General features: G+C 38.4%; 1 protein-coding gene across 7 annotated transcripts in view; it reads right to left on the reverse strand.

Annotated features, from left to right (window-relative positions):
* Positions 1 to 5,255: 5,255 nt before the first annotated feature.
* Positions 5,256 to 16,999, reverse strand: part of RBPJ (recombination signal binding protein for immunoglobulin kappa J region) — a 268,269-nt gene continuing 256,525 nt past the window's right edge. For all 7 annotated transcript variants that reach the window (XM_073012483.1, XM_008017713.3, XM_038008640.2 and 4 more), the window contains 6 exons: positions 15,660 to 15,797; positions 15,396 to 15,508; positions 11,290 to 11,430; positions 10,111 to 10,266; positions 9,650 to 9,753; positions 5,256 to 9,480 (listed from right to left, as the gene is read on the reverse strand). In XM_073012483.1, coding sequence (XP_072868584.1) covers positions 9,165 to 9,480; positions 9,650 to 9,753; positions 10,111 to 10,266; positions 11,290 to 11,430; positions 15,396 to 15,508; positions 15,660 to 15,797 — 968 coding nt within the window. In that variant the 3' untranslated portion in view covers positions 5,256 to 9,164. The remainder of the gene's footprint in view (positions 9,481 to 9,649; positions 9,754 to 10,110; positions 10,267 to 11,289; positions 11,431 to 15,395; positions 15,509 to 15,659; positions 15,798 to 16,999) is intronic.

Here is a 16,999-nt window from a genome sequence, read left to right on the forward strand (position 1 = left end):
TGGCTTCAAATATCATGTCCAAGTGACTGACTCCTAAATGTTCCTATCCAGCACAGACGTTGCCCCAAACTCCAGACATGGAGATCCAACTGCCTACTTGTCATTTTAACAGGCATCTAGTTGAAGTCTAACAGGCATCTCAAAATGAGCATAGCGAAAACTCCTGATTTCCTCTCCCACCCCCTAGCTTGCTCCTCCTTCCACCTACCTCCCGCTTCAGACTTCCCTGCTGCTCATCTAGCTGCATTCTGTGGTGGACACAGGTCACTCCTGAATCAAACCAAGAGTGACAGTGAGGCTCCTTCCTCAGCCCATCTGCGAGTTCCCTTGCCTTTCGTTGCCTGGCTCCTCTGTCCCTGCCTCTAACTTGTCTGACTCTGCTCTAAGGTGGGGTTCTCTATCAGAAACTCCTTGGAGATCCTGTAAGTAGCGCCTTCTTGGCATAGAGGAATCCCAGAGTCACAGTTGGCTGTGTCAGTGTCTGGTGGGCTTTCCTTTTCTCTTACTCCTCTCTTGATCCCTACAGTTCACAGGGGTCATTCTACCCTGATGAATGGTATACCCAGGATTAGTTACCTCAAGGTGGCTGAAACAGACCCAGAGAAAGACAGCTGGGCCAAACTTAAGTTACTTAACCAGCTTCACCTTATTGTGATGTGTGCACAGCACCCCCACTGCAATAAACAGTGACATCAGAGGTATGCTGCACATCACATATCAATACCTTTAGGACATAATTCTCGCCCTGGATGCTGCTAAGGTCCTTTGATGTTCAGATTCTATCTATCTCTGAGCCCTCTGATAGGTAAACATGCATCCATACTGTTTCTTGCCTCTCTCCACTAGAAGGAAAGCTCCATGTAGCAGGCCTTTATTTATTGCCACATCCACAGTTTCTGGCTGTGGAGAAGCTACATTAACTAATTCAGCAGAGAGTTATTAATACCTTGTCAAAGACAGAGGCTAACAGGCCAGGCGTGGTGGCTCACACCCATAATCCCAGCACTTTGGCAGACCGAGGTGGGCAGATTGCTTGAGCCCAGGAGTTCAAGACTGGCCTGGGCAACATGGAGAAACCCTATCTCTACAAAAGATACAAAACAATTAGTCAGGTATGGTGAGGCACACCTGTGGTCCCAGCTATTCAGGTGGGAGAGGTGGGAGGGTCTCTTGGGACCAGGAGGTTGAGCCTGCAGTGAGCCATGTTTGTGCCAGATGTGCACTCTAGCCTGGGCAACAGAGCAAGACCCTGTCTCAAAACAACAAAGAAAAGGCTGAGTGCAGTGGCTCATGCCTATAGTCCTGGCACTTTGGGAGTCCAAGGCAGGCAGATCACTTGAGGTCAGGAGTTCGAGACCAGCCTGGTCAACATGGCAAAACCCTCTCTCTACTAAAAAAAATACAAAAATTAGCCAGGCGTGGTGGCACATACCTGTAATTCCCCAGCTCTTGGGATGCTGAGGCAGAAGAATCACTTGAACCTGGGGGGCAGAGGTTGCAGTGAGCCACGATTATGCCATTGCACTCCAACCTAGGTGACAGGGTGAGACTATGTCTCAAAAACAACAACAACAAAAAGGCAGAGGCCAAGTATCTTAGCAAATGTCAATGGAAGCTTCCTCCACGAGGAAGGAAAGACAGTGGAGTCTTAGAAGGAATTGGCGCTGGGAATGCTCCCACTTCTTGCAGAGTGTCTCCTTCATTCTCTTCCTCGCAAACCAGTTCACTTCGATCCTCCGTTCACATGGCCAAACAAGGCCGATGGGAGCTTGCAAGTTTGTTCTCTGCCCAGTGGCCAGCGGAGCCTGCCAGAAGTCTCTCAGCAACCCGGAGTCACAGTGGGAAGAAAAGCAGCAATGCCTGCCTGTGGAAGGGACATGTCTAGAGAAGACTGCAAGCTAAAGATGGGAGGGGCTTTGTGCCTCAGGACCTGGGCATCCTTTCCAAAAGCTTCCCAGTGTATTATTAGCTAATCAGAATTTGAGGAGTAAGAAATATTTCATATAAAGCCCTTAGCAAATAGAAGACAGTTTATTATTTAACCTATTGCTTGTAGTCCTCTAGAACGGCTGTCTGGCATCTCTTCTCCCATTCCAGCAACCTCCAGGCCTCTCACCAGAGAAACTAAACAGCCTCTAGAGGTTCCTTTTAACTGATGCTTCAAAGTGTACAGGGAGAGGCAAGTGACCCAGGCTCGCATGACCATTATTCTCACCTGCAAAATGGAATCCTGATCAGGTATTTAAAGATAGAAAAGAGGGAACGCATTCCAGTTCCCTAGATAAGCCACTCCTATGATAAAAGATTTTCAAACTGCAGGACAAAACTAAGATGGAAAATATTTTGAAATGTCCAATAACAGCTATCATAGTGAAGGTCTACATTTTTAAACCTCTGAAGTATTAAATGCAAAACCACCATTATCACTGTTTTCTTGAAAGAACAAGCAAAAATCAGGCCTCAGCACTGAGCTCCTGTTGCTCCTGGAAAAACCAAGACAAAATGATCTCTAAACCTGAGGACAGCCAAAGCAGATACTTGGGCGTTGAAGCTAAACTAGGGCTGGATGGGCAGCACAGAAAGGAGCTTTTTGTGTCCTCTCCTAACTATGCATCATTTCCCCCCACTTAAATGAAACAAATTGGCAATGGAGAGCTGCAGAATCAGCCACCAGATGATAATCAATGGCAGGATGGTGTTTATGATTTGAGCATAAATCTCTGCCACGATTTCATACTCTGGTCCTCTGAGTTTGGGTCTTCCTAAAGCCAATGTGAGGTCCAGAAACATGACGTCTAACCTGAAGTTAGAAATGACTATTAGTTCTATTTATAGATGAAGATCCATTACCTTCAAGATGAAAAAATGCTTTAAGACAGGAGTGTCCAATCTTTAGGCTTCCCTGGACCACACTGCAAGAATTGTCTTGGGTCATACACAGAATACATTAACGCTAATGATAGTTCCAAAAAAAAAAAAAAAAAAAAAATCGCAAAAAAATCTCAGGTTTTAATAAAGTTGACAAATTTGTGTTGGGCCACATTCTAAGCTATCCTGGGCCGCGGGTTGGACAAGCTTGCTTTAAGGTATCCATGATCACTCTCCCTAGCTTTGTGTAATCTAGTGCATATTCAAGTGTGAGACTTGGCCAGGGGAACTAAGAATGTTAGCAAAGGGGTCATATTTTTTCCCCCCGACTTTTCCTTGTATCATCTAAATATAAATATCTGACCACCACAATAAGAACTCAGTCATGAAGGTTTAACAAGCAGAAGAAAACCAGAAGCCCTGATTTTTGAGTTGTGTAGTGAGGAAGAATAAACGGGAGGGCAGCCTAGAAGGGAGGAAAAAGTTCTAGGAGAAAAGAAAAGCTGCCAGAGCCAGCTCCAGGCCACTACAGGAGTAACCTAGTCACACTCCTTACTCCTTTATATGATGAAGGTGGGGGAGTGTTTCTAGATAGTTTGAAATGCAAGTAAATATGAGCACCCCGCCTCTGCCCAGCACCGGTAAAAATGATCAAACAGGTAAAGAAGCAAGAAACTGACTGATCTATATGCTCACATGCACTGAATGACAGGACAGTGGACTGGAAGGAGATGAAAAGCTTAATGGTAGATATACCTACACCTCATACTTTTTAAAAAATTTCCATAGAACATCAGAATTTAAAGTCCCTCCCTCAAAGCAAAACAGCATGTAAATTCCAATAGTTATAAAATAACCCATTTGCATTTAGTATGCTTCTTACAAGAAACTAGTTACAACCTTTTCATTTTTCTGTATTAAAGAGTATTTACCTGCATTTTCTATAAACCAAGATTAGTCCTGAGTTCTATATAGGTGAACGTTACAGCTTCACCTAACTCTGTTGAATACCTATGTGCCAGGCATATGGACAGCCTTACTCTGAACACAAAGAACCACGGGCATAACCGTCCAGTCTTACAGGTCCTGACAGGGCTTTAGGCTTACAGCTCGACCTCTTTGATGAAATGGTCTCATTTGTACTTTATATACAACAGCTTCATCTGTCTTCCTTAAATGTTTTCTAGTATCAAACTTTCTGTTAGGGTTTCCTTTTTAGTGTATCTTTCCAGTTTGTTGCTACTGTTGTTATTTTAGAGGGGAAACTTCACTCTGCGCCGACTCATTAGATTTGAAAACTAAGTTGGCTTGCACATCATCATAACTGGTGGCCATCTAGGGGTTCAATGACCCAAAAAAACCAATATATTTCACGTTATTTTTTGTAAGATTAAAGTAACCATGCAGTACTTACAGCAAGGAATACAAGATTATTCTAAATTCTAAATCAAGTGACTCACTATCAATCTCAACCTCTGGAGGCCTCACAATTCAAACCCCAACTAAATGTTTGTTTCTAACTTAACAATGAGTATATAGCAAGATGTCTTTTGCAAAATCCTCATAACTTAGATTCTTTCTTTGGGCAGGTCAATAACAACTGAACTTGCTATGATTTAAAAATTATGGGCTGGGCATGGTGGCTCCTGCCTGTAATCCTAGCACTTTGGGAGACAGAGGCAGGCGGATCACCTGAGGTCAGGAGTTCAAGACTAGCCTGGTCAACATGGTGAAACTGTCTCTACTAAAAATACAAAAATTAGCCAGCTGCAGTGACGCATGCCTGTAATCCCACCTCCTGGGGTGGTTGAGGCAGAAGAATCACTTGAACTTGGGAGGCAGAGGTTACGGTGAGCCAACACTGTGCCACTGCACTCCAGCTCAGGGGCGACAGAGCAAGACCCCGTCCAAAAAAAAAACAAAAAACCAAAAAGAAAACCTTACGTAACTTCCCCATTTACCTTTGTTTCATATTAAAGAATACTATCCCCACTTCTAGGACCCCCTCCCCATCCCCCGAAAGACAAGCTATTATGTGTTCCTTCCTATACCAGACAAAATGACCATCTTATATTAGAAAAGCAAGTTATTGCTAAATAATATTCTCCAATTTTGTTGAAATCAGCTTTAAATGATTCTGATTCGAGAGATGCCCCTTGAGTGACAAAGCCCATTTCACCATTTACATGGGGGAAAAAAAATCTCTTTAAAGCACTACATAGTTAAAAACATTGACATGGAAATTAAATTAGTAGAGCTATCACTTTGATGTGATATACATGGTAAGATTGTAAATACACCAACTATAATATAGAATTTAATTTTATCTTTATGAAGTATTCTGAAATCAAAGACGATAATACATGCATCAGGCACATTCGACAGAAGACTTTTACAATGGTTTACATTTCCTTTTTATTTATTCCTTGAAACTGCTCATATTGCAAGTTTTTCATGGATGAAATATGGAACTGAGCAGATTCTTTTTTTTCTACAAAATTATGGTATAAACTTGCTCGATTTTCTATCTTATTGCTAATAAACCTTACAGGCGCACAGTTTGTAAGATAAACCCCTTAAGGACTGAATGCGTAGAGCATGCTGCAAGGTACAAGAAATAAGCTAAAAATGAGCATATAAACCTACATTTGGACCAACACAGTACTGAATGCCGGCAAACATTTATCACGACACGGGGAAATTAACAAAAGGAGATACAGAGTTCAGTCCTGAAAGGGTTAAACAGAAACCCTAATATATTATTGTTTCTAACCATCCATCCCACATTGCAGTGCTTGAAAACAAAGTGTAAGTCTGGCACAGAAAATTACACACATTTGTTCAGTACTCATCAGAAACACAGCTGCTTTTGAAATCAAAGTAACTTGGTTACTAACTGAACAGCATTTTGTTTTCAAAAGGAACCTCCTCCCCAGTGGATTTTCTGGTTAGCATGACTAGTTAGGTTAGTTCTCAAAAACGGCATTGGAAGTTTTTTGTGAAAGCACAGATGGTACCAGTTTCATTAAAAACAACAAAACAAAAAAAACTAACCAGTTATGATTGCAGATAAGTCTGTGCAGTAAAAGTGACAAACATTTCACGATTAAGTCATGTATAAGGATGCCTTTAATTGCCACAGTTTAAAGAAATGAGCAGCAAATTTAGATAGTATACTAGTGTTCAACTCTGAAATCACTCAAAATATAAAGGGCATTTTTAAAGCTTTTAGCTTGCCTTCTCAATCTATGTGATAAATTAAATGGAACAAATAAAAACATTGGATCAGAGACTCAGCTTCTATGTGTATGTTTAGAAATTGCAGAAAGTCATGAAAGCATAAGATACATTTCTAAAACAGAATTTTTAAAAATTCAAACATACTATAACTGAAGCACTCACCATTCTAAGAAGAGAGTCTTTCTGCGGGTAAATGATCAGCATGTCTAATAATGCCATCACTGGAGGAGGGGACACAGTCTACTATAACCAGAGGACAAGGTTCCTATAAATTATCATACTGAAAATGATTCACAAAACCATGAAAGAAAAAATTTAAGCAGCTGACAAAAGAACCACTGATAAACAAAAAGCTACAATGGACAAATCGTTTCACTTTTTAGTCTGTGGTATAAGAATGGCCAAAAATAGGTGGGGAAAAATGCCTGTAAAAGTAGATTCTTGGACTTTTCAAAAAAAGAGAGAGAGAGAGAAAAGGGTTTACAGTATAATATTTCAGTTATCTTATGGAAAGAAACAATAAAAATAAAACAAACGTTTGTTAAAAAAGCACAAGTTCATTTTAACAAAGTCATGAACTTGAAAAATTATTTTTGAGCTACAAAAATGGGTAAGGAATAGTTTGTTCTTCAAAAGTATCTCTTTTGTTATTGGTTAATTTAATATGATTCCTTAACTAAATACCAAACCTAGGAAGTGGAGGAAACTTGTGGCCGTTAAAGCAAAGCAGCACTAGGAACATGTCCGTGCTCTGAACAAAAGCACTGTGTAATGAGTCCTGCCATGACTCCACAGAGAGGAATAACTACTACTCAGAAATAAGCGGTCTGTAAGAAAGAGACGGTGAACAGTTACAACAAAGAAAGATAAGGCCACAATGAGTTCTGCCCTTCATCACTGAAACAGATTTAAGGTGTGAGGCAGGATTAGCTTATAAGAGAGATGTGAGTGACTGGAGCAGATTTGAAGAAAAAAGGCGATACAGAATAAAATGCAGCCTGGGGGTGATTAAAAAGGCTTGCAGTAAGAGAAAACTGCAGTAACTGATTTAATCACCTAACGTGCTTTACAAATGACTTTCCCCTTGAAAACCGAGGAAAAGGCGATTTAAAGATGTTAGGAAGAATATTTACAGTGGCATAGTCTGAGCATAGAGTGAGTGATGAAGACAGCGAAGCTGAAAAAAAAAATGCTACTAATAATAATTTCTAAAAAGTCTATTAATGGAAACTTTTTCAAAACAGCCCAGGACACCAGAAAGACAATGTTCTGTAGGGAAACACTGTAGGAAGTTACAGTTTTGCATTCATAAGGTACTGTGGCTCCTGTTTTATGGGACAGTAAAAGCTTACCACAATCTAGAGGTAGTTTTTACTCTAAGAGGGATGATTGTATTACTAGACTGTGTCGTATAACATTACACATGTGATTCCTGTACTAAATGTAGCCCAATGAGTCTGCTGCAATTTCGAAGAAACCAAACAAAAGCATAACCAAAGTTCAGGAATGAAAGCAAGGTAAAACTGGCGGGTTTAGCATGCAAGGCCAACATACAACCCTGAATGCAACCAAATCTCAGCTGAAAAGAAAAGAAACATTTTCTGAGTTAGGAGATGTTTGTGGAGATGCTCAGTACTGGAAAAGAGAAAACAAACAAAAAAGGTAGAGAAAAAAATGAAAACATAAGTTACATTTGCATTTTATAATCTTACAACTATCTGTTTCTAAAGTACTGTCTTCCAGCTATTTTAGTTGATCATCTAATAAAAGCATCTTATGTTTTAAGATTACAATGATGTTCTGGCTAGCTACCCCCTTCAACCCCCCCACCAAAAAGTAAAGATAATAAAACATGCTTTTGCTGACATTTTCCTCATTCTACCATAAGGGCACCATCTACCAACTGGTAGCAAATACTTCCCATATTTTTTGTCACTTGCCAACAAGGCAGAAAATACCCTGCTGAATGAAATCACTGGGAACATTCCAAGTTCAAAATAAAATGTTTAACTTACACATAATACAAGTTATGTACAAGATTAGGAGGGGGGAAAAACCTGAACAAATCCTGGAACACACATTATGTATTTACGTTATGGGAAAAGGGGAGAAAACACTTCAAATATCAACATATTCTGTGCCATTAACTCATTAATGGCTAAATGGCCACACCAAATTGCATGTGAATGTTAGAACCTCTCGGATAACCACTATAAGTCCATTTAAAAAAAAAAAAAAAAGGAACACACAGAAATTACTACCAACAGTGTCTGAGAGACTAAGTTAACATACATTGCATGTATTGCAGGCAAGGCAGAGGCATTTTTTTTTTAAAGCTTTTGCACAGACTTCATATAATCTTAAAAAAAAATACATAGGCCTTTACAAGATTTGACTTGCTGAAATCCAAACAATTTTGACTCACGAAAAGTCATAAGACTTCAGCTGAAAATAAAAGAAAAAAGTTCCAGCCTAGACCAAAAAAAAAACCTGGAAGAGTATGACAATTAGATTAAACAAGCATGGTCAGGCTTGGAACCTGAATGTATTTTAGAGCAAAAGCTCAAAGGTAAGTGGGGAAGAGAACAACCTATTTGGTAACAAGGTGTACTATAATACCGTGATATAAAAAAAGGTATGGTGAAAATGTACCTTTTACTAAAGCTTATACAATATACAAGTTCCTTGGTCCATAAAAACTGTGTTAGATTTGTGTCTTCTAGTTTGTTCAACTTGTATTCCAGCCACATTATTTACTTCTTGCCCATTTAAACAAAACCAAACAAAAACCAACCAACCAACCAACCAACCAACCAAACAGCTGAAAAACTTGATTTCCAATAGTTTGTACATTTTGACTTTTTTTTTTTTTTTTTTTTTTTTTACTGTGGCTTCTGCATTTCAAATCAGCACTTGCAGAGAGATAACGGGGTTTTTGAATAGTATCACCTGGTATGAAAAGTTCCCAAGAAACCACAAAAGATTGTTCATTTTTTCTCCTTTTTTGACTTTTTGCCACACTCAAGTCAGTTTAAGTCCTAGCAAAAAGACGGTAGTTAGGATACCACTGTGGCTGTAGATGATGTGACACTGGTTGAATTTGTGCTGGCGTTTGTGTAACTTCCCTCGCTGTTTGTGTTTGATTCATTAGGGGGCACCTGGCTTGAATTGGCTCGAAGGATTGCTCCTGCTGCACTGCAATGTGGCCGCGGCCCTGGTTCTGGTGTGTAGGTAAAGGTAAGGCTGGTGGAATAAATGATTCCATCATTTCGGACCAAAGTTACTGGAACCTGGACTGGTTGCCGGACCCATCTCCAACCTTCTCGGAATGCAGAAATGTCTGGGACGACACAGAGCATACTCTCTCCACACCTGAGGAGGAAATATAAATCACTTAAAAGCACTTTAAAAAGCAAAGTACATGTTAAAAATGAGACTTAAGACAAGGTTGTTTAATACATTAAAATCAATGCCAGGAAAGAATCTCCTGTACCCACACCCCTCACAACCTCTGGATGATGTAAAAAGTTTTATCAAGTACCTGTACATAGTTTCAGCTTCTACATCCCCAAACCACACTCGTAAATTTGGAGTGAAATTCTGTCCTGTAAGTTCAAGCATTGCTACGTCCCCACCGCCATTCAACTGCAATTCATAGAAAATCACAACACTGAGAAAACTTTTCATTTTTCATTAAAGTACACAAATTAGATTCTCATTCAACTTTCATTTGTTTAAAAAAAAGGGCCATTAAAATGTTTTTTATTACAAAGCTAGCTAAAAACATTTCAAGATAACACACAAGTTTATTTAAATTTAAATTTTCTGGCAAGTACGCTCCTCCTAATTTTGTTTTTTTTAAATCAACAAATGATGAATATAAAAATCCCCAAATCATACAATTGGAGAAAAATCAAAACTCCCATGAAATGAAATGATGCCAAGTCATAGCTGAGAGTAGCTGCAAAGAGCTAAAGGCCAACTTAGACTAGGCAGTCTCACCTGAAGGCTCTCTACGACAGGCACAGGTGTGACTGGGGCAAGGACAGGGCCCATTCCCTCGTAAAATGTATACTCTGCCTTATCTGTGCTAATGATTGTCCAGGAAGCGCCATCATTTATCATCTCTTTATTTGGTTCTTTTGGACATGGAGTGGCCTGATAAAGAAAGAAGTTTAGAAACTGAGTTTTATACAGTTTGTATTAAGAGTATAAGAAAATTTTACCAAGGTAACCCTCAGACAAGAGTTAAGAGAATTCAGTAAAAAAACTTTCTAAAGCATGGTGCTTTGCCCATCCCTACATAAACACAAACAGAATACTAATACAGAAACCCCACAGACAGCAGTTTTTCTTATAATACAAACTATTTCAGTGACATATTAAATAATAATAACTTTCAGAGCAACCATGAGTACACCAATGCAGGTACAAATTTCATTAATAGCAGATCAATATCTGTGATGTAAATGGCTGTTTAAAACTCTTCGGGAACTCCTAAGAAAGAGAATGGGGGTCCTCATGCTTAGGCAACAGTTAGAAGCTTATGCACGTTCCATAGGAGGGAATCAAGATGGGAAGGCAAAGCACCTACCCCTTCCTTAACACACCTAGACCAGGGACTCAGCATGCCCATCAGTGTGTGTGGCCATCTCTCTGGAAAGGAGTTTCACATGAAACTGTAACTATCTTATTAAATCATCTGCCCATGTCATAACCTCATGAAAGCCTTCTGAGTAAATGTAAAACATTAGCTTTTAAAGCATGTCATCGTTACTATCTTGGGAAACCACGATGTCAATCTGATGAGATTTTGAGCCTTCACCCAGAAAAATGCTTCGTCTATACAATGTTTGCACACAATTTCAGAAGATTCAATGAGCACTGAAAATCTATTTTTGGATATCCTGAGGGGCTCTTTGTTCTTCAATTAAGAACCCTAGAACTAGATGTTAACTGTTTCTCTGAGAACGTTTTCATAATTTTGAGTTCTTCCTTGAGGAAGGATTGCTTGCATGTCTGAGGATTGTGTGTTAAGGATGCTCATACCTGAGATCCCTATCTGTGTATAGCTTCATGTATTTGTATATAATTAACAGCAAATGAAAATTTCATATTTTTGCAAGATGCTAACCTCACAGTTTGTATATTTTAGATTTCACCAGTAATTTAAAAACATACCTGAAATTGAATTATTCTTTCTTGAGAAAGGCACAAGTACATTCTTTCTGTATCCTTAAGGTAAAATGCACATTTATGGAGTTGTGACACAGGATCATCTGCATCCAATAATGCGGTCTGCTTATCAACTTTCCTAATTATCTATATTTGACAATTAAGAAATAAAAGGTCATCAATACATGGAAAGGATTTTCCTTGTGTACAACATCAAAAGTACATAGAAGTTATATACTGTATAATAATACATCAGTTATTTGTCATATGCCTACATATATAAAAACATTCATAAACAAAAAGACTAGGAATAAAAAACACTTTTAGATTGCAAGCAGGTCAGAATATAGAAATTGTTACCCTCTTCCCTGAACATCTAAAAAAAAAAAATCAGGCAGGCAGGCACTTGTTTTCTAGGTCAGTACTTTTCAAACATTAATGCGCACTGAAATGAGCTGGGGTTCTTGTGAAAAACACAGGTTCTGATCTAGCAGGACCCTTGTGGGGCCTGATGTTCTGCATTTCTAACAAAATCCCAGGCGATGTTAATACTGCTGGCCTACAGACCATATTTTGATATAGCAAGCTCTGATGATATTTTCCAATAATATGCATAAAATGACAAATATTCCAACATCAAATGGAAAAATCTCTAGAAGGCTACTGTCAGTGCAAACATCTTATATCCATTATCCAAAACTTACGTATTTAAAAACATAACAAAATTAAACTCATTTTATAGATTACAAAATGGGCTTAGAAAGGTCAGATAAATTACTAAAAATTACCAGTTTAGTAGCTGAAGGACCAGAATATGTCCTGATCCCAGGGCTGGCTGCCTGTCCAAATGATCTCTAAATCTTATAATCCAACTAGTCCACAAAACACATGAATATCTGAAAGATAATACTATCAAACCCTATATGACACTTGACACCTAGAATTAATGGCTAAGGAGATGATGATGAAGAGCAAGATTGGACACGGAACTTTTACTCTTAGTTTCCTTTTCTATCCATCACTTCCAACAACATAAAAACATAACTATCGCTCATCTCAAAATCAAAAGTAAAGAAAACCCTGACTACATGCCTGTCCCTCCCTCTCACTACCTGTTTCTCTGCAAATGCCTCTTCCTCACTGTCCAATCTCCTACAGTCTCTCCCCTTTTATCTCAAAGACTCCACTACAACTGCTTTTCAAAGCCACCAAGGATTTCCAGACAGATGTATCTCATGACACTTTTCTGTCCACATTTTAGTTCATTTTCTCAGAAGCTCTCAACACATATGGCTTCAGAACCACACCTGCTCCAACTGACCTTTAGAATGCCCAGAGGCGAGTTCTCAGCCCTCTTTTCCGCTCTTTATAATCTATACTGTTTAAAATTTAAAGGTTGACAACTCCTAAATTTATTATCTCCAGACTTATCTTCTCTCCTGCATTCAACTTGTATGTACACTTAACTACCTATTCAACATTTCCACTTATGATGTCTAACAGGCATCTCAAGCTTACCATGTCAAAAATAGATTTTTTGATTTCCTCCTAAACTTGATCCTTCCCCAACTCATCTAGATCAATAAATGGCACCAACATTCACTCAATCCAAAAACTTTGAGTTATCCTTAATGCCTTGCTTTCTCTCATATCCAACCATCCAATCTCCCAGCAGTCAGGTCCACTTTCAAACAAATCTGTCACTGCTCAACACCTTACTACTATGATCCTGGGTCTAAGGTACTATCAACTCCTGCCTCAATTACGACAACAATCCAAGCACCTGTCTCTCTGCTTCCACGGCCACATCACTATGCTCTCTTCTTCATCCAGCAGCCAGACGTATGCTTCTAAACAAAAATGGGCCGTTACGTTTAAAACCCTCCAGTGGCCTTCTAACATAGAGAGATAATATGAAGTCCTAACCCTAGATACAGAGAGGGATCCTACAAGATCTTGCCTAGTACTAATCTTACAGCTTCAGTTCTTGCCACTTGACCTCTCCTCCCTCTGCTCCAGCTCCACTGGTTTCTTTACTAGTCATCACACATCCCCTGCCTTCAGTTCTGTACTTGTTCTGTTTGCCTGAAATGCTCCTTCCTCAGTTGGCAGTTCTTTGACTTCATTCTGGTCTCTTCAAATACTGCGCCTTCAAAAAGACTTCCCTGACCTCTCTAAGCGCTCTTCCAATTCTCTATCCTTTTATTATCTTGTTTTGTCTTCTCATCACTACATAAATCCTTTACATGGGTATTTGGCTTATCACCCTACCAAAATGTAAACTCCATGAGGAGAGGCACTCGACTTTGCATGTCAGAATTCCTCAGTCATGAAACCCCTAGAAAGATTTATTTATCAGCATCTTAATAATGGTACTACAACTTTTTCTAGTAAGTTAATGTTTTATTGCAACATTTTAATATAAAGCCATACAGTTTTGAGTGTAAAAACTTCAATTAATGACGACTTTCAAGTAAGGCAGACTACTAGTACTTTACAAACAACTATAAATGAAAACACTGTTTTAAATTTGGGTCTGTCTTCTAAGTGGTTTGTATTATAAATTATTGGGGATCAGAATCATCCTCCTAAATTGTGCTTCTGCAGTACAAGCATTTAACACTAAAGCAAACAAACATCATCCTTGGAACAGAGAAAATGAATGAGAAGAGAAAAAAATGAATAAATGCTGATTCAGATCTTATGCTTGCTTCTGTTTCCTGCTCTGTTTTTCATGCCCTTCATTCCCTAATGTTACCCTTTTTATTACAATTTGTCTCAACTGCAAAGCTTTACAGATTACTATTACTATACTTCATGTCTTTAGCTTATTGCATTGACATGGGAAATAAAATCACCTTGTACAATCATGACAGAGGGCAAAAAAAAAAACAGTAACACAGAAATGAATCACTGGCTTAGAAAATTGTAGATCAACCCGGCCTCTGCTGAAATGGCCCCAGAAAATAAAAGCCAGTGGAATATTGCACCAAAAAGATAAATAGAAGGCATGTTTAGGAACATTAATACTAAATGTTGTTCTACTCACCCAACCTCTTCAGTTTGACCTTGAATGAAACTTACTCATAAATCCCCTTCATTTTGAATATAAATAAATTGTATTGTTTCAGAAAAGGAAAGGGAAAATTGGGAGGGGGTGGCACTATAGAGCACTTTTGTTTTCATTTAACTAACAAAAGCAGTTTTTACAGTTTAAGATCTCCTTTTTTGTGGTTGTTGAGATAGGATCTCACTCTGTTGCCCAGGCTAAAGTCCAGTGGTACGATCACTGCTCAATGTAGCCATGACCTCCCAAGCTCAAGTGATCCTCCCACTTCCACTTGAGACTACAGGTATGCACTACCACACCTGGCTAAATTTTTTTTTTGGGGTGAGGGGGGCGGCGCGGGGTAAAGACAAGGTCTGACCATGTTGCCAGGGCTAGTCTCGAACTCCTGAGCTCAAGTGATGCCAGGGCTACTCACCTCTCCTTCTCCTGCCTTCACCTGTTGAAGTGCTGGGATTGCAGGTATGAGCCACCATGCGTGGCTGAGTTTCAATGTCTTCTATTGAACAAAAGCCCTAAATCCTATGCCCCTCTCCCAAAGTTAGAAACACCAATTTTATTTAAGTTTTAATAAATCTATCTTCTTGTGAGACAGTAAGCTAACAAAAATTATGCTTATATTTTAAAAGAAATAAGAATTTCTTCTTTATGAAAACTTGGTCCTACATTGGGATATGGCAGGTACCACAAAAAAATGAATACATTATCTGAATTAGTAAAGAAAACAAATGTAATTTATAGTGCCCTCTACTGAACATCTTCAGATAAACAGCTAAAAAGGAAATTGCCACCAAAATATATTGGAAATCATTTAAGAAAAAATCATTAAGAATGTACTTGTAAAAACTGGCTAATTACCTTAAAGCATTTCTGAAATAAGGTACAGTATAACTGTCAATTATAAACAGCTCTGATTACTAACACATCTTTTAAAATTAAAAGGCATAAAATTGAGGTGTGTTTTTCCATTTGAATGTTGTGACTTTCCTGTTTAAAGAATTAATTTTTACTTCACATTATCACTAAAGCAAAAGTAGAGCCATACCAATCTTGGTAGTGCCATGCCAGTAACTGAGCACACAAGTTTGACTGTTTGTCCATAATGGATGTAGCCATCTCGGACTGTGAATTCTTCTCCTTCTGATTCATCATCATCCACTACAGTAGGTGGAAAAAGAAATCAAATTGTTACCTTTTTGAATTCATTTTATGATTAGGCAAATGACAAAACTTAATATATCCATATATCTCATCAAAAGAATTTAACGATTTCACACTAAAAACATTCATTGCACATTTTTATACTCACAGAGATGAATAAAAAATGCTCCCCACTGCTGTGAACTGGCATGAAAATTACCTCCTTCTACATGCAAGTATCTGGTACTAACTGTCTGGGATCGTAGTCGATTAAACAGAGCCACCTTTGTTCCTGAGGCAATGCATACTGCAAAGAAAAAAGAGCTCTTATTTATGTGATTGGAGCAAAAGGTGGGGAGGGAGCAAAAGAAGGAAATTCTGCTTGGCAGTGTATAATTATTCTTTCTTATCATTTAACAGTTTGACAAATATTTTCACTTTCCAAGACAGTATAGATGACACCAAAAAAAGAAGTCAAGGTAACTGTTATTAATAATGTCAAGCTAATGATATCAAATGTCCATAAAAATAATTTTAAAGTGAAAGCTACACAGTATGTTTAATGTGGTGCTGATTATTACAGAAAAACTTACTTTTAAAATAATGAATGTTAGACCGTAGAAATTTAAATGATGACCTATTTAAAGGATGTGTATCTATATATACTGGTAAGAAAATATTTTCCAAGAATATCACTGAATGGAAAAGCAGACTATAAAATACTCTGTACGCTGTGATTCTACTAGGCAAATGTATACGTTTTTAATATGAGTTTTCATCCAATTACACAGAATACATGCATAGAAAAGGGACTAGAAGGATGTTTATCAGAGTTGATGGTAAATGCCTCTGCATACTGTGATTTTAGAAAATTCTACTTTCTTCTAAATACCTTAAAGTACCGTATGAAATTTCTTGAAAATAAATCTATGTAAGCAGAAAAATATTCTGAAAGTGAAATATGTTCTGTCATCAAGAAACTAATATTCAGTACAAACACAAAGTTAAAGCAGTTATATAAAACCATATAATTTGAAATGCAAATAGCCTGAATACAAACATAATATACCTCCTAGTACAGGAGAACACACCACCACCTTTGAAGTAGGTCTTGCTTTCCAGCAAGAAAACAAGAAACAAAGGACAACAAACTTAAATCTGATCACAATTCTAGACTAAAGATTCTCTCCTTGACCAAACTTTTAAGCAGGCTGCTCCGAGCATTCAACAGTATTCATCCTTGAGCCCTGTCATCAGTCTGTTTAGTTCAGCTGTAGCAAGAATCCTCCGAAATTATCCCCCACTCTGGATCTATGATCATCTTGGCCTGCCTTTAGCACGAATCCTAAGTCAGGTCAGAAAGAAACCTTCTACCTTTGATGTCTCCTTTTAGTAAGTTTCCATCCATTGACCTTCTCACTCTGCTTCATCCCCACTTGTCTTTGTTGTATTCTGAAATGGAACTTGGTTATATTTTCCCCTGTTGCAATAGTACTGAATGAAATCTGT

Source organism: Chlorocebus sabaeus, chromosome 27, assembly GCF_047675955.1.
Source record: "Chlorocebus sabaeus isolate Y175 chromosome 27, mChlSab1.0.hap1, whole genome shotgun sequence".
Taxonomy (NCBI): Eukaryota; Metazoa; Chordata; class Mammalia; order Primates; family Cercopithecidae; genus Chlorocebus; species Chlorocebus sabaeus.